The sequence below is a fragment of the Geotrypetes seraphini genome, chromosome 16 (assembly GCF_902459505.1).
Source record: "Geotrypetes seraphini chromosome 16, aGeoSer1.1, whole genome shotgun sequence".
In the NCBI taxonomy this organism is placed as follows: domain Eukaryota; kingdom Metazoa; phylum Chordata; class Amphibia; order Gymnophiona; family Dermophiidae; genus Geotrypetes; species Geotrypetes seraphini.
In genome coordinates, this window is record NC_047099.1 from 54,202,728 (window position 1) to 54,220,565 (window position 17,838).

At 45.1% G+C, this 17,838-nt stretch overlaps 1 protein-coding gene across 2 annotated transcripts in view; it reads left to right on the forward strand.

Moving 5' to 3' along the window:
- The window catches only part of RGL2 (ral guanine nucleotide dissociation stimulator like 2), a 69,399-nt gene that overhangs the window by 27,189 nt on the left and 24,372 nt on the right, over positions 1-17,838 (forward strand). For both annotated transcript variants that reach the window (XM_033924822.1, XM_033924823.1), the window contains exons 5-7: positions 13,833-14,020; positions 15,716-15,834; positions 16,628-16,843. In XM_033924822.1, the coding sequence (XP_033780713.1) occupies positions 13,833-14,020; positions 15,716-15,834; positions 16,628-16,843 (523 nt within the window). The remainder of the gene's footprint in view (positions 1-13,832; positions 14,021-15,715; positions 15,835-16,627; positions 16,844-17,838) is intronic.

Below are 17,838 nucleotides of genomic sequence, written 5' to 3' on the forward strand. Positions count from 1 at the left end.
ACAAGAAAAGCTTTTCGGAACTTATATTTATCCATCTCTGAGCCAAAATCCTAGTAGTTGACACAAAAATGTCTACTATTGCTACCCACTTCTCTTCAATTGGAGCAGTACCAGCCCCTATTCCTTAGCTGAGGCTTGAACCCTCAGCCTCCTAGTTACTAACCCAGCACTCAACCCTTGAGCCAGCCAGGCTTTCACAAGAAAAGCTTTTCGGAACTTATATTTATCCATCTCTGAGCTTAAATCCTAGTAGTTGACACAAAAATGTCTCTTATTACTACCCTCTTCTCTTCACATGGGGCAGTATCAACCCCTACTCCTCAGCTGAGGATTGAACTTTTAGCCTCCTATTACTAACCCAGCACTCAACCCTTGAGCCAGCCAGGCTTTCACATCAAGGGCTTTTTGGAACTTCTATTTCACTGTGTGTAGGTGCAAATTCCTTTTGGCAAGAGAAAGGTGGCTGCAGATGAGATCTGAGATTGCTGTAGCATTGACTATGCTGGAGATTTAGACACAGCTCTGAGCAGATGGGAGATTTCAGTTGCAGACAGGCACTGGGAGTCCTGGAGAGAAGGACCATATCACCCTCCTGTGACTCACAAGACAGAAGGAAGGAGACAGGACAATGTAAGGGGATGAGGTGCCCCTGTGACCTCACGCGGACTACTGCAATCTACTCCTAACTGGTATCCCTCAGTTTCACCTCTCTCCCTTGCAATCTGCATGACTCATCTACCAACCTCACTACGCTCAAGTCACCCCTCTCCTTAAGTCACTTCACTGGCCCCCTATCTGCCATCGCATACAGTTCAAGATCTTATTGCTGACCTACAAGTGTGTTCCTTCTGCTGCCCCTCAATATCTCTCCTCACTTCTCTCTCCTTATACACCTCCCAGAGAACTCCGTTCCTCAGATAAGTCACTCTTAGCGTAACCCTTCTCCTCCACATCCAATTCCAGACTTCGTTCCTTTCATCTAGCTGCCTCCTATGCCTGGAATAAATTCTCTTGTTAAAAGCAGCCTGAAAACTCACCATTCTGGCTCCTAAGCAATAATCCATTCCAGTTCCCTTTACCCCTTCCTTGCTCCCTCTATCTCTAACTCACTGCTCCCATCCTCTGTCCCCATCACAGCTCTCTTCTCCTTACAGCTCCTTTCTGCCAACTCCTGCCTTCCTTTTCCCAGCCAGTAATCCCTTCCTATTCTTCCTCCACTCCCAGCGAATGTCCTGACCAATTTACAGTTTTAGCATTATCAAAATAAAGGCCAAAGCTGTTTACAATAAATAAATAACAAAGATAAAAAAAATAATTCCATAACTATAGGAAACATTCAGCTATACTTTCAAGGGGACTCAGGCATAGAGAAGTCACCCAGCCCTTCTCCCCCTTCTGTTTCTTGCAACATTCTCACACCCAGGCAGTGATCCCTTCCTAACTCCTCTAAACCTCTCCCAGTGAATGAATTCATCACGCCTCACCTCTTCTTTTTTGCAGACTTCTCTCTCCTGGGAAATAACCTCTTGCGATTCACTTACACCCTTCCTATTGCACCCCCAGCCTCTGCCCCCATCTTACAGCTGCCTCCTCTCTCCCAGCCAGATATCCCCTTCTCTTCCTCTCCCCCTCACTTCTTCTTTTCTGTTCTTTCCAGCTTTTCCCTGCAGAGTTCTCTCTCCTGGGCAATGATCCCCCTTCCATTCACTTACCCCATTGACAGCTGCAGGCAGGAAGTGCCTTATCCTTGGTTCCAGTAGCTCTCTCTTCCTCCTGTAGCCTATTGGTCAGATATTCCAGCCAGTAGGCTATAAAGAGAAGCAGAAGCAGTCATTAGGATGCAGAAACACTTCCTTCCTGCCCGCTCTCATGTGTTTCCTGTGGCTGTGGAGCTTGCTTTCAGCAGCCCTGATTGCTCAGTTAACCTGGCCCTGAAAGCCAAGTTGAGATTTTAGGATTGTCAAACTGCAGTCCTGGAAGGCAGCAAACTAGCCAGGATTCCAGGATATTCATAATAATGTAGGTAACAAGAATATCTATTTTTGTATGCAAATATAATCGAGCTTATTTACTAAGGATATCCTGAAACCCTTACAGGGACACAGCCCTCCAGTATTGCAGTTTGACACCCCTGGCCAACCAAGCTCCTTATAAAAGAATTTCCAATATATCCATTTTCAGGAGGGAGATTTTGGGCCTGGCTTGGATTTCTGACCCTTTGGGACCTGTAGTACTGTAGAACTACAAGTCCCATGATGCTTTGGAACGTAAGTTCAAAACCAGGACTTGCCAGCAAGTCTTCCTGGAACTGGGTAACTTTACAGCTCTCTTGTAAGGGTAGGAAGCAGGAAATGTGTTTCCTCGCCTTTAATTCCAGCTCCTCTACTTCAAATCTCTCATCTGTTCAGGACCTGGGCCTGAGACTCCAGCTAATGAGTTTGACTGGACAGCACAGCTCTGAAAACAAACTTGAAGTGATATCAGGATACTAGGGAGGTTTACATCTGATGGAGGGAAACAATAAAGAGATTTAGGGGATACAATAATATCCCCTAAATAATAGGGTTACCATATGGTTCCAGAAAAACGAGGACGGATTGAGTCATCTGGGTTTTACTTCCATTGCTTTCAATGGTGATATTGTCGTGCTTTCATAAAAAGTATTACATTTTTAACAAAATATTTGTATTTTAAACTGTTTCTTTAAATAATTTATAGTTAGATGACACAGGTTTGTTTTAACTTTCCCCAACTTTCTGGAATATGAAAAAAAGGACCAATAGAACACAACTGCCTTGCCTCTGTAAATTTCAGATCCCTCTAGCCTGAGGCCATATCAAATATGAATACAGCACGGATGGCTGGAGGAAGAACTCAGTGATGAAACAGACACCCAACTGGAGAATATATATCAAACATCTGAACAGAGAAATGGGGTGGGGGGATGCAATAATAAGCGATAACCGCCTTTAATCCAAGGGCATAGAAAAGTAGAGTGTTTTTATGATTAGAGGACACACAGATGAGTCAATTTCTCTCAGGAGCAGTGTCTCCAAATGGGCCACTTTTGCATAGGATACGCAGTCCAGTATCACTTGTGTGCTCTCTTGCAGAAGGCTACACACTGTCAACGGCAATGAAAAAAAACAGAAATTGTAGGGGTTTGTCTGTCCAGAAAATGGCAAATCTCATTTTAGGTGTCTGCATATCCCTGGCTTTGCACAGGCCATGGGGTGCAGGACTGGGGCATAACAGGGCGGGTCTAGGGGGTCCGGATTTCACTAGAGTAAAATCTGACCATATCTCTTGGTACTTGAGGATCTTCTTTCTTTTCCTGCAGCTTATAGAGTTATTGCTAAGGGCAGACACTTTGCTGATTAATGCCCATCTGGGGGATTTCTCTTTCACCACTTTGTCCAATTTCTTTGCAGCCAGCTTTTTACTGGTCAGAATGAGGATAATGCAGGTGATCATAACCTCTTCATTCTCGAGAATTCTCTTAGGGTTGTGGGTCCCTCAGTGCTCTTCCAGTCCAATGATGCTAAAGTGTTTACAAAGTTCCCAGCGGATGTGAGATGTTATTTACAAAAAAAAAGGCCAAGGAGGCGAAAAACTTCAAGCTGTTCTTACGATACATTAAGGGGAAATGACCCGCGAAGGAAGCGGTGGGGCCATTGGATGACCATGGAATAAAGGGAGTACTAAAGGAAGATAAAGAAATCGCTGAAAAACTGAACACATTTTTTGCGTCTGTATTTACCGAAGAGGATATACGCAACATACCGGAACCCATCAGGCTCTATGCTGAAAACGAAGACGGGAAACTGACAGGGCTGATGGTCAGTCTAGAAGAGGAATACAGACAGATTGATAGGTTAAAGAGCGATAAATCCCCGGGACCGGATGGCATCCATCTGAGGGTCATCAAGGAAATGAAAGGGACTATAGCTGAATTGCTTCAATTAATAGACAACCTGTCAATCAAATCAGGGAAGATTCTGGAAGACTGGAAGGTGGCAAATGTTACACCGATATTCAAAAAGGGTTCGAGGGGAGATCTGGAAAACTACAGACCGGTGAGTCTGACCTCGGTACCGGGAAAGATGGTAGAGGCGCTGATAAAGGACCGCATCATTGATCACCTTGACGGACACGGTCTGATGAGGACCAGCAAAGGCAGATCTTGTCTGACGAACTTGCTGTACTTTTTCGAGGGAGTAAACAGGCAGATAGATAAGGGCGATCCATTCGACATTGTTTATCTGGATTTTCAGAAGGCGTTCGACAAGGTTCCACATGAACAACTACTTCGGAAGATTGCGAGTCATGGAATCGAGGGTGAAATACTCACGTGGATCAAAAACTGGCTGGAGCATAGGAAACAGAGAGTGGGGATAAATGGACTACTCGGATGGAAGAGCATCACCAGTGGGGTGCCGCAGGTCTCGGTGCTTGGACCCGTGCTGTTCAACATCTTTATAAACGATCTGCGGATGATACTAAGCTATTCAGAGTAGTGAAGACGCAGGAGGATTGCGAAGATCTGCAATGTGACATAAACATGCTTGAGAAATGGGCTGCGACATGGCAGATGAGGTTCAATGTGGATAAGTATAAAGTGATGCATGTCGGTAACAAAAATCTCATGCACGAATACAGGATGTCCGGGGCGGTATTTGGAGAGACCACCCAGGAAAGAGACTTGGGAGTTCTGATCGACAAGTCGATGAAGCCATCTTTGCAATGTGTGGCGGCGGCAGCGAAAAGGGCGAACAGAATGCTAGGAATGATTAAAAAGGGGATCACAAACAGATCGGAGAGGGTTATCATGCCGCTGTACCGGGCCATGGTGCGCCCTCACCTGGAATACTGCGTCCAGCACTGGTCGCCATACATGAAGAAGGACACGGTACTACTTGAAAGGGTCCAGAGAAGAGCGACTAAAATGGTTAAGGGGCTGGAGGAGTTGCCGTACAGTGAGAGATTGAAGAAACTGGGCCTCTTCTCCCTTGAAAAGAGGAGACTGAGAGGGGACTTGATCGAAACGTTCAAAATACTGAAGGGAATAGACTTAGTAGATAAAGACAGACTGTTCACCCTTTCCAAGGTAGGGAGAACGAGAGGGCACTCTCTAAAGTTGAAAGGGGATAGATTCCGTACGAACATAAGGAAGTTCTTCTTCACCCAGAGAGTGGTGGAAAACTGGAACGCTCTTCTGGAATCTGTAATAGGGGAAAACACACTTCAGGGTTTCAAAACAAAGTTGGACAATTTCCTGCTAAACTGGAATGTACGCAGGTGAGGCTGGACTCATTTAGAGCATCAGTCTTTGACCTAAGGGCCACCGCATGAGCGGACTACTGGGCAGGATGGACCACTGGTCTGACCCAATTCCTATGTTCTTATGTTATCTTTCTACATTGAAAATTACTACCCTCAGCACCATGCAGCCGTCTATGAATAGGGTAACTGTTCCTAGCAGTTACATTTCTATTTTTCCATTTTCCCACTCCTGTATTTGCTGTGATCCGTATCTCCCGTAATCCACTGTCCTGGGTTGCAACTTTCCAATTTTTTATCCTTTTGTTTCAGTTCCCCTTTCCTTAAATGTGTCCAGTTTTGATTGATTTACATTCCCACTCTGTTTCCACATTAACCATGCTGGTGGGGGTGATGTTGAAACTCTGCTCAGGTAGGTGAAAAATGGTTCAGCCGTTATGCTAGACATTTGCCACAGGAGAGCAGCACTGAGCATCTCTGCATACTGATTCCTGAAGCAATGCGCCCTCCAGTGGCCAATGACTGGAATAGCATTTTGAACAGAAGTGAATGAATAAAAACCCTTTTTATTTGCCCTTTTAAATTGTTCTCAATCAGTTTGTTATTGAGATAAACTTGCTATGCGTTCCATAATTGGGGAAGAGGGCGTTCTCAAATTATAATGTGATAGAGTATGAACCTAATCCATCGGGAGTGATGTTGAAACTCTGCTCAGGTAGGGGAAAAATGGTTCAGCCCTTATGCTAGAAATTTGCCACAGGAGGGCAGCACTGAGCATCTCTGCAGTTAAATATACTGATTCCTGAAGCAATGCGCCCTCCAGTGGCCAGTGACTGGAATAGTGTCTGCAAACTACCAGCACAGCCAAACAGCAGATTTTGAACAGAAGTGAACGAGCGTTCTCTAAATATAATGTGATAGAGTATGAACCTAATCCATCTCTTGAGCCATTTTCAAATGCTGACTCCCTGGTAGTCTGAAGATACCACTTTGTTTTGGTTTTGTTTTTTTAATTGTGTAATGAAGCAGACAGACAGACAACAGGAGCACACTGTGTTATTGTGAGAAGGTCCACCTCGTCTGCCACAGTGTGCTCTGCTGATCAATGCTTTTTTCTTGCTTAGATTCTGTGCTTGATCCAGGATTTCTTGAATTATGTCACTGCTATCTGCTCCAGAAGTCCTTTTTTTTTTTTTGCAAGAAATTTTATTGAAAATTTTGTCAAATATACAAAGGGAAAAACTGAAATATATCAATATCATAAACATGAAACTATGAATCAACAATAACAAAATAGTCTGATCACAACAGAAAAGGAAATAAAATACAGTTTTTGAATAGTTGTGTAGTGATCCAGTAATATATGAGGGAAAAACAGGGAGGTGAAGGAGAAGAAGAAAAAGAAAAAGGGGAATAGGGAGAGGAATGAATGGAAAAGGGAAGAAAAAGAAGACATAATTAATTATAGGAAGTAGAGAGATAAATAGATCGATCCCCCAGAGGTCAAAGAGACGAGAAAAGAAGAAAGATAGAGAGAGAGGAAGAATGAGAGGGAGAGAAAGAAAGAAAGAAAAACACTTTTAAGGAAGTGATTAAGTAGAGTCTAAGTATTCTTGAAAAATGGCCCATTTCGTGTGGACTTTGGTAGATAAAGGTACAGTTTTAGAAATCAGTATTTCACGACTATGTTGTAGAAGAACAGATAGGAACCAAAAATGGACGTTCAAAGAGTCAAATGATTTCCAATTGGACAGGATAAGACGCAAGGCAATGGCTAGTAATGTGTTGAATAGGTCATGGTGGGATGATGGAAGGTTGAGAGAAGGAGCTTCCGATTTTAAAATGACTATAATGGGTGAAAGGTCAACCTGGAAGCGAAAAATCATTTGTATGATGGACCAGATATCCAACCAAAACGTTTTAGGTAGGAACAATCAAAAATCATATGCAATAAAGTACCAGGCAACAATTTTACAATTCCAACATTTATTGGACGGTAAGAGGCCCGCAACATGAAGTTTTTGGGGAGTCCAAGTGGATTTGTGATGTAAAAAGAACATGGATTGTAACGAATTAGCTGAGGGGATAATTCTGAGAATTTTAGACCGAATGACCTGCCATTGTCTGTCGTGTAGCCTGCAATCTAAGTCTACCTCCCAAGATTTCTGTATGGGAATATGAGTGTTAAATCTGAGGTCAATAAATATCTTGTAAATTTGCGACGCAATGTGGCCAGTGGACAAGAGTTTGGAAAACAAAGTGATCATGGTAGGGACTCCCATACCTTTTGATTGTAAAATCTTGGATTTTTTTGATCAGGGAACTAAGCTGGAGCCATTGATAAAATGCTGTGGCAGGAAGAGCGAACCTATTTTGTAATTCAGAAAAGGTCAGGAGTTGTAGAGAAGGAGTGCAGATGTCAGCCAGGTATCTTATACCTAAGTTGGCCCATTGAGGCCAAAATATGGATGATTTGTTTATTAGAAAGGACAAATTGCGCCAGAGGGAGATGTATGTAGAGCGGGTAATGGGAAATTCCAATAAATCATCAAATTCTAAGAGGCATTTTATAGATTGTCGTTGGCTGCCTGCCGGACAGGCGAGTTTGACTCCCGTCTGTCCGGCCAACTACACAAAGGGTTCTGAACAACAACAGGATAGTTCTTCTGAAGAATGCCTCTTTCTCCGGACTGCTCACTCTCGAGAAGCTCGATCCTGCTACCTGCCTTCAGAGCAGCTCCTCTGCCACCGGGAGCTGCCTACACTACACTTGCGACTTCGGGCCGCGTGGGAGCCCTGCTCCGCCCCCCCGAAACTCCAGCGATCCTGCTACCTGCCTTAAGAGCAGCTCCTCCGCCACCAGGAGCTGCCTACACTTCACTTGCGACCTCGGGCCGCGTGGGAGCCCTGCTCCGCCCCCCGAAACTCCAGCGATCCTGCTACCTCTTTACAAGCCATCTTCACCGGAGGAGCCTGCCTTCTCCTCCGGCCCCCCCTGCATCGAGAGAGGAGCGTGGGAGCCCTGTTCCGCCCCTCCCGACACAGGAAAGCCGACATTTATTGTTTGTTTAAATACCACTTGTTATTCCTGCTCGTTACTGTCCTGCTACCAAGTATAACTTTCCTGCCGCTCTCTTACCCCACCTACCACTGACCATTCAGTTCATAGCCTAGCAGACCACCCAGCTCTCTCTCCTGTCCTTATCTAGCTTAGATATCATAGCCCACCCCCCAGTAGGATCGGGCTCCATGCCAACCCCCTTCCTCTTCTGATACAAACCACCTAGCACCTCCCCCCCCCCCGCCTAAGCTCTTCCCCCCTAAAAAAAAAAAATGAAGCCACCTTTTTGGCTCCTCTTCCTCCTGCTCTGCTCCTCTCCCTACACCACCCTATGCTTGAATCCTCCTTCCCCTAACCTTCCCGACCCCTCAACTGACCCAAACTTCTGTCCCGGCCTCAGAATCCCCACGCTGCTACGCACCAGAAACCATCCCTCCAAAAAAATCCCTCGAAGAGCCAACCACGCATCCTTAAAGCCTGTTCCCTCTGCCAACCTCCCTAACCTTGCCTTTGACTTGCTTATCCCAGTCCCAACTCTCTACTGCAACGCCAGATCCGCGTGCAATAAGATTCAAATCCTGAAGGACCTTCTCGAGGACTTTGACCCGGGATTCCTTTGCATCACGGAATCCTGGATCACGAAAGACGACATATTTACACAAAATGAACTTTGCTCCCATGGCTACCAAGGTCTGTTTTCTCCCAGAATTAACCGTACAGGTGGCGGTCTGGCACTAATCTACAAATCATTCTTTGATGTCCAGCTCATCGAAAAGAGCAGTCACACCTCTCTAGAATACATGTTGACCTCGGTCAACGACGAACTCCAACCTCACCCACTGGGCATCCTACTTCTTTACCGCCCACCTACCCCTTGGAACAAATCCTCTGATCTCGTTCTCGAAATTATTTCAAACGCCTTCCTCAAATTTCAAAGACTCTTGATCATCGGGGACATCAATCTCCACCTTGACGACAATACCAATAAGGATACGATCGAACTGAAGAGCTTCCTCACCTCTCTCGGTTTCTCACCCCCCTCTTCATCCCCATCCCACGAAAAGGGACACACTCTAGACCTCATCACCTTCCTTGATCTTACTGCCTACAAAACCTTAGCTGGCGACACCCGCTGGGAACAGGTCCCCTGGTCCGACCACTTCCTTGGGACCTTCTCCCTCCCCAAACTACCATGTAGATATTTTACACACCAGGTTTAGGGAGCTGAGATTGGGCTGTTTAAGGTTGGCATGAGGGTAGCCAACCCTTTTCAATTATACTTGTAGATAAGTGGTCTCTCCCTGTATCAGAGAGTTCCTGAGTTAAAATCTATCAGTGAGGACCTACTTTACAGCTGAGTCCAGGAAGAAAAGGTATAAAGGGAAGAAAAAGCAGGCATACAGTAATTGCCTGACTGGTAGCTCAGAGGAAAGTGCATAGTACCTATGTTGGAGAAGTCCTGGGTTTGGTGCCTACTTTACCATCTGTTTTACAACTAAGTCCAAGAAGAAAAGGTATAAGGGGACAAAAAAATAAGCTGCTACTACTTAGTTGACTGGTGGCTCAGAAGGAAGTGAGTAGCCCTATGTTGGAGAGGTCCTGGGTTTGAATCCCATCCTCCCACAAGTTTTATAGTTGAGTCCAAGAAGGAAAGGTATAAAGGGATGAAAAATAAAGTTCTCAATAACTGTCTGACTGGTGGCTCAGAGGGAAGTGAGTAGCCCATGGTGGAGAAGTCCTGGGTTTGAATCCCACCCTCCCACCAGTTTTATATTTGAGTCCAAGAAGAAAAGGATAAAGGAACAAAAAAAAACCCTCTTCTTATCTGGCTGACTGGTGGCTCAGCAGCTAAGGTGCTTTGATCAAATATAGGAGGTTGTGGGTTCTAGTCTAGCTTAGCCAGAGCTAGGATGGCTAGAGCAGGTAAGTGGTGTGGGTGGATGGGGTTAGGGGTCAGATAGACCTGCATACTGAATATATTTGGTAAAAACTCAATAACTGCGGATGAGCCACCACCAGCCAGGGTTATGCTGCTTTTTCCTATGAAAAATGGCCCAAATTTCACTAAAACTACCTGCGTCTTTTCAAGTGGAGACAGTGGGAGTTGAACCCACAGCTCTTCTGTTACTAACCCTGCACCCAACCTCTAGGCCAGCAAGGATTTCACACTAAGACCTTTTCGGAACTTCCCCTTGTCCTCTTCTGGGCTTAGAAATCTGCAGAATAGAGAAAAACATGTCGAGAAACACTGCTGGTGGCTCAAAGAATACATGCCTCTACTTGATATACAAGTAATCAAGGGTTCAAATCCTACTTATTCATTACTAAAATACAAACAAAATCCATTAAGTTGCTCTCGTGTACTGCATGACTTTTTCTATGAAATAGTAAAAAGCTTTGTGTGATCAGAGTTTCAGTAGACTCTAACTCTATTTTAATCCTGTCAGGTGATATGACTAAAATGAACCCTATCACAAGCCCGTGATTTGTCTTAGTGTCCCCTCCCCCCCCCCATTAAAAAGCTAGTGGTATAATGTCTGATTTTTGTTCAATGTATTAAGATGAATAGGCTCATGGGGTCTCTGTTCAGTGCCCACTTTTCGTGGGACAGTAAAAGGAATCACAACCTAGAGAGGTTCCCATTTCCTCCAGGACTGATTCCTAGATGAGATCTGAGATTGCTGCAGTATTGACTATGCTGGAGATTTAGACACAGCTCTGAGCAGATGGGAGATTTCAGTTGCAGACAGGCACTGGGAGTCCAGGAGAGAAGGACCATATCACCCTCCTGTGACTCACAAGACAGAAGAAAGGAGACAGGACAATGTAAAGGGATGAGGTGCTCTTTTGAGCCTTCTTTATTCCTAGACCCTGATCGATTTTCAGAGGGTTGTGTTTGTGAGGAGCTAGCTAAAATAAAGGTAGACGATGCAGCCGGATGGTGTACATCCGAGGGTGCTGAAGGAAGTTAGGGAAGTTCTGGTAGCTCCTCTGATCAACCTTTCCAATGAGTCTCTAGAGTTGGGAATGGTACCAGAAGACTGGAGAAGGGTGGATGTAGTCTCTCTCCACAAAAGTGGAAGTAAGGAAGAAGTAGGGAATTACAGGCCGGTAAGTCTGACTTCCGTGGTAAGTAAATTAATGGAAACGCTTTTAAAACAGAGAATGGTCAAGTTTCTGGAATTCGGTGGATTACAGGACAACATGGATTCACTAGAGGCAGGTCTTGTCAGACAAATCTGATCAATTTCTTTGACTGGGTGACCAGAGAATTGGATAGAGGATGTGTGCTAGAAGTGGTGTATTTAGATTTTAGCAAAGCCTTTGACAGTGTTCCACATAGACGTCTAATAAATAAACTGAGAGCCCTTGGGATGGGTTCCAAAGTGACGGGCTGCCCATCCGCTGTAACCATTATCTTTTTCTCTCTCTGAGAGATCCCATGTGCCTGTCCCATGCTTTCTTGAATTCAGACACAGTCTCTGTCTCCATCACCTCTGCTTGGAGACTGTTCCATGCATCTAAACTAAACTAAACTAAATCTTGGGTTTATATACCGCAACATCTCCACAGGTGGAGCTCGACACGGTTTACATGGTTAGTGAAGGAACGGAACTCCAGTAGATTTATAGAAGTAGGTAAGAAGAGAGGTTAGGTGTGATAATACTAGGGAGGGGATGAGGTTACGTTTTGGAGAAGAGCCAGGTCTTCAGACGCTTACGGAATGGTAGAAGGGGGCTCAAGTTGCGGAGAGGGGAAGGGAAACTATTCCATAACTGAGCGATTCTGAAGTGGAGGGAGGAACCGAGTTTACCAACGAGGGAGATACCTTTTAAGGAGGGGAGGGATAATTTTAGTTTTTGCGTGGATCTAGTGAAGAATGGATTTGAGGAATTCCAGGATAGAGGAATAAGAGGTGGAAGGATACCGTGGAGGATCTTGAAGGTTAAGCAGGCACATTTAAAGTGGACCCTGGAGATGACAGGAAGCCAGTGGAGCTTGGACAGGAGCGGAGAGACATGGTCAAATTTACTTTTTGACCATGGTCAAATTTACTTTTACAAATTTACTAACACCCTTACTGTAAAAAAGTATTTCCTTAGATTACTCTGGAGCCTATCACCTCTTAACTTCATCCTATGCCCTCTCATTGCAGAGTTTCCTTTCAAATTAAAGAGACTCGACTCATGCGAATTTACATTACGTAGGTATTTAAACGTCTCTTATCATATCTCCCCTCACCCGCCTTTCCTCCAAAGTATACAGATTGAGATCTTTAAGTCTTTCCCCATACGCCTTATGATAAAGACCACACACCATTTTAGTAGCCTTCCTCTGGACCGGCTCTATCCTGTTTAAATCTTTTTGAAGGTGCGGCCTCCAGAATTGTACACAATATTCTAAATGAGGTCTCACGAAAGTCTTATACAAAGGCATCAATACCTCCTTTTTCCTACTGGCCATACCTCTCCCTAAGTACCCTAGCATCCTTCTAGCTTTCGCCGTCACCTTTTCAACCTGTTTGGCCACCTTAAGATCTCACATACAATGCCACCCAAGTCCCGCTCTTCTCTCATACACAGAAGTTCTTCACCCCTAAACTGGGCACTATTGCTCATGCTTCTTTACTCTGACATCCAAAGAAGAGTTCATGAAGACATTGATTGGGTGATTGGCAGAGACAGGAGACCCGCACAGTTTGATCAGATGAACATGCCTTTCACCCATGAAATTCTGCACTATGGTGACATTTTCCCCTTGGGATTGCCTCATTTCACATATACAGCAATACTAGAGAAATAGGAACTGAAATGCAAGATACAAGGATGCACATTTCCCAATGCTGATATATTCCAATCAATCAATTCAAAATAAAATACTTTGTTTTCCTACCTTTGTGGTCTGAACATTTCATTTTCCATTCGATTTGGTCCAAGTGTCTCTTTTGCTTTTCTCTGTTCTTCCTTTTTTTTTCCAGGGTCTCCTATACATTTGATATTTCTTCTCTCTCCATGTCCACTCTCCACCTTCTCTCTGTATCCTTATCTGTTCTGTCCAGCATCTCCCCTCACCCCCCCATGTTTACCATCTAACCTCCCCTTTGACGAAGCTGACGTGAGCAGAAAGTTTGTGGTTGCTCGCACTGAAGATAAAAAGGTACGGGGAAGGGATGTGTGTGCATGGCAGGGGGGAGTGAGAGTGTGGCACCAACATCCCAGGTGCCGTTCACCCCCGCTAAGCCACTGGCTCCTATGAATGTCTTGTACAGAAGTTTGTCATCTTTTTTTTTTTTTTAATAAATTGCACTTCGGTATTCCAGTGGCGTCCTACCTAGATTGCGCACTTTCTTACACAGTCTGCTTTTGCTTTGGATCTCATCACGGTCACCTTGAAATTGTCAGATACTATCAGCCTGTCACTGCTCTCTTTCTGTCTCTTGTCTGTCTCAGCACTCACTTAGGTACCGTGACCCCTTGTTCTTCTTTCCTAGCGCTGCCTCTACCGTCTTCTGCTCCTGGATGGACGGGTACCCTGAAGATTTTCAAGGGTCCCTGGATGCTGCTCTACTGGACAGGCTGACTGCTTACCTGACGCGAGAGTTTGGGGAGGACCGCGAGCCGGAGAGACGGCGGCAGTCTCTACTGCAGATGCTGAGGGAGATCCGTGCAGGGGGGAGTGGTAAGAGAGAATCATTGGCAGGAGGGGGGAGGGGTTAGTACTTGGTTTCAAGTCACAGGTTGGTTGCATTTGTCTGGGTATTTGTGCCTCTCTGTATTTCTGTTCCATATGGAGCTCATAATCGAAACAGAAATATGTCTACAATCCCGTCCAAGTCGGCACTTGGACGATCTAAAAGACAGGTCGTCCAAGTGCCAATCAGAGACTTTTTAGGCCTCTGACTCCTGCTCTGCACCCAGAGCAGAAAGGGGTGTTTTTGGAGGAGTGGTTAGGGCAGGATGTGGGCTGACTTAGACTTAAGTCGTCCTGCAGGAATAATGGAAAGTTGGAGGAGACAGCTTAGACCAGGGATCTCAAAGTCCCTCCTTGAGGGCCGCAATCCAGTCGGGTTTTCAGGATTTCCCCAATGAATATGCATTGAAAGCAGTGCATGCACATAGATCTCATGCATATTCATTGGGGAAATCCTGAAAACCCGACTGGATTGCGGCCCTCAAGGAGGGACTTTGAGACTCCTGGCTTAGACCGAACTTATATGTTGTGATTTTCTTAGGCAATCTAAAAACAGGTATAAGTGCCCAAAAGGTATCCAAAGTGACTAGAGAACTTCAGGGACAAAATTTAAAAAAAACCCACACTCCCCCCCCCCCCCCGTGTTCAATGACCTCCCCTCACACCGCCATAAAAATCAGAATAAAGTGGGGGCCATTAATAAGGTATTATAATGAATAATCAGCATTTTCCTCTACTTACTTAATATATATTGTTTTGTGGGTGGGGTGGATGGGTTTTGTGGTTTTCATTATCAAATTTTAAAACAAATGATCTAAATTATTACATGATATATATTATATTTGAATATAATTTTGGGGAGGGTGGGGTGGGATATAATCTTTTTCTTGAGAAAAATGTAGAGCTTCAAGTGATGTTGTATATTAAATGATGATTTTATTGTACACTTGTTGAAAGATTTAAAATGAATAAAGATTTATAAAAAAAAAAAAAAAAAGTTACAGCAAAAAAAAAAAAAAAAATCAGAATAAAAATGTACATATCTGCCTCTGGCACATCAGCACTTGGCATAGGAAAACCTAGTAGAGCTGCTTAAGTACTTTTTTTTTTTTTTAACTTTTTAAATAATTTATATTCCGCATATCCTGCAATTCTATGTGGATTACAAATTTTTCAGGTACTCAAGCATTATTCTGGTCTCATATGCTTTGACATGCAGCTCCTGATTGGCGAGGCCCGACTTTAGTGCAGGAAGAGGCAGTCGGAGCATACCGCGAGTGATTTCCTTCACTCGCCGGTGCTCCAGCTGCCCTCCAGCTGCCCTCTCCTGTCTCCCCCGCTAAAAACCGTATTTGCAGTTTTTCAACATTCGCGGGGGTTCCTGGAATGGAACCCCTGCGAATATCAGGGGAGTACTGTAACCCTCTTTTTGAGGGAGGGGACCCCTCCTCACTACACTTAAAATATTCATTTGGTATCTAGTGTTAGGGTAAGGTTTAGATGAGGATTATTTGAACCCTAAAAGTTACCCTAAACCTAAACATTAGTTACCCTAGATCTTACCCTAATACTAGCGCAATTGACGGGGCGCCATTGTCCTATGTGCATTTGTCGGTGTACCAATTAAGACAAATCAGGGCTCTTTGTCATGTCCTCAACCTTCCTCTCCTCCTCTCTCCACAGAGCAACACATGGTGGTAGGATTTGGTCCGTCGGCAGCAGATGAGACGCCTGGCGATCTACTTGATATTCTAACATTCCTGGCAGACCACGTGGCTGCACAGCTCACCCTGCTGGAGGCGGTGAGGCCACATGTCTGAAAGAGGGAATCATAATTCTTGAAGTGGGGGGGGGGGGGGTGGCGAACAGATAGGATATTAACCCCTCAGAGGGAAGGACAGTAGGGGAGCTCAGACTGCAGTGGGAAAGAGGGGAATCCCAAACCCTCTGAATTGGGGAGCAGATAGGATAGGAAGAAAGGTAGGGGGATTAGACTTTCAGAGGGAGGGGGTACCTGCCCTCAGAGGAAGAGAAGAGATAGGGTATTAACCCCTCAGAGGGAAGGAAGGTAGGGGGACAGACTCCCAGAGGGAAGGGGATCCCTACCCTCAGGACTGAGGGAAGAAAGGTAGGAGAACTCAGACCTCCAGAGGGAGAAAGGGAAGGGGGTCCCTTCTTTCAGATGGAGAGAACAGATAAGAAGCTAACCCCTCAGAGGAAAGGAACCAGGGTAGGACTCAGACCTTCAGAGGGAAGGAAATGGGCCCCTGGTCTCATATGGAGGGAAGAGATAGGATAATAATCTCTCAGAGGGAGGGAAGGTAGGGCTCAGTCTCCAGAGATAGGGGAGGGGGTCCCTGCTATTAGAAGGAAGAACGGAAAGGGACCCTGGCTCCCTGTAGGGCAGGTGAGTGAGCAGGTATCCAGCCCTTTATATGGAGAAAAGCACAGACCAGGAAGTGAATGCTGTACCGAGCTCCTGGGAGAGGAAATAGAGTATTTTTAAATGTGTACACAAACCTTTTCTGTGCTTACAGCTTGTAATTGTGATCTTCTTCTGCTTACCCCCCCACCATGACACCTTTCCCCCTGCAGGATCTCTTCCAGAGGGTGGTCCCGTACCATTGCCTGGGCTCACTCTGGTCACGGCGAGACAAAAAAGGCAACGAGCACCTCTGCCCCAGCGTGCGCGCCACCGTGCTTCAGTTTAATAAACTCGCCAACGCCGTGATCAGCTGCTGCCTTTGCGGCGTCCACCTGCGGCCTCAACAGCGAGCTCGCATCTTTGAGAAGTGGATCAAAGTGGCTGAGGTGAGCGAGGGAGGGAGAAAGGTCAGGCCGCCGAATGTGTAGTGCGCACCCTCGCACCCACCCTTCTATCCGTTCAACGATCTCGGGGCCATTTTACCAAGGGGCAAAGAGGGAAGCTGCCTGGCCCCAGCGTAACAGGGAGCCCCATAAGTAAAAGCAGCCCTGAGTACAGGGCCCACTCCTGTCCCTCATTTTCCTGTCTTCTGTGAAGCTGCTTCCCAAGGGTACTATGCTAGGTTCTACTGAAAGGTCACTTGGACACACAAAGTCAGAGGCGTGAAGAAAGTACAAGAGGTTTATTACAGCATGCTGGACTCTAGTGCAGTGAACAACCTGCCTACTAGTGTTAGAAACAGGAAATGCACGGACTTTTATGCCCTTTTCACTAAGCATACGCAAACTAATATATGCAAAAACTACAATTGTCATTTGTTACTTCTATAACTTTCTACAATTATTATTGGTCCTAAGCCAGCACTTATGATAGGTTCAGGGTTACAACTTATAGTCCTATAGGGAACTAGCTCATTTCTCTGCTTATCTAAATCTTACAGTTCTAAATGTTACATGTACAGGAGGGCAGGGTACATCATGGCTCAAACTCTTATCTATTTAGCTTACAGTGTGGTAAGGCAGGGACATACATTTCAAGCAGATGAGGTCAGTAGATTATACACTGTTTTCAGCTATGTAGGCCAGAGCAGTATTTCAAACAACAGTTAACCATTTCATGACCCTACACTACCTTGTTACATACCATACTATCATGTCATTCTAGCCCCCTCCTTTACTAACCCATAGCGCGGGTTGCTGTGCCCGCAGTTACCACCGCTGCCGGCCCTAAAACCTGAGGTACGCATTAGTAAAGGGGGGAGGGGTAGCTTAGCCACACTAACAAGCATTTTTTCTATTTGGTTCCATCCTTATGGAATAGTTTACCTATGGAATTGAGAAAGGAAGAATCTTTCCTAAATGTTAAAAAAAACCAAACCAAA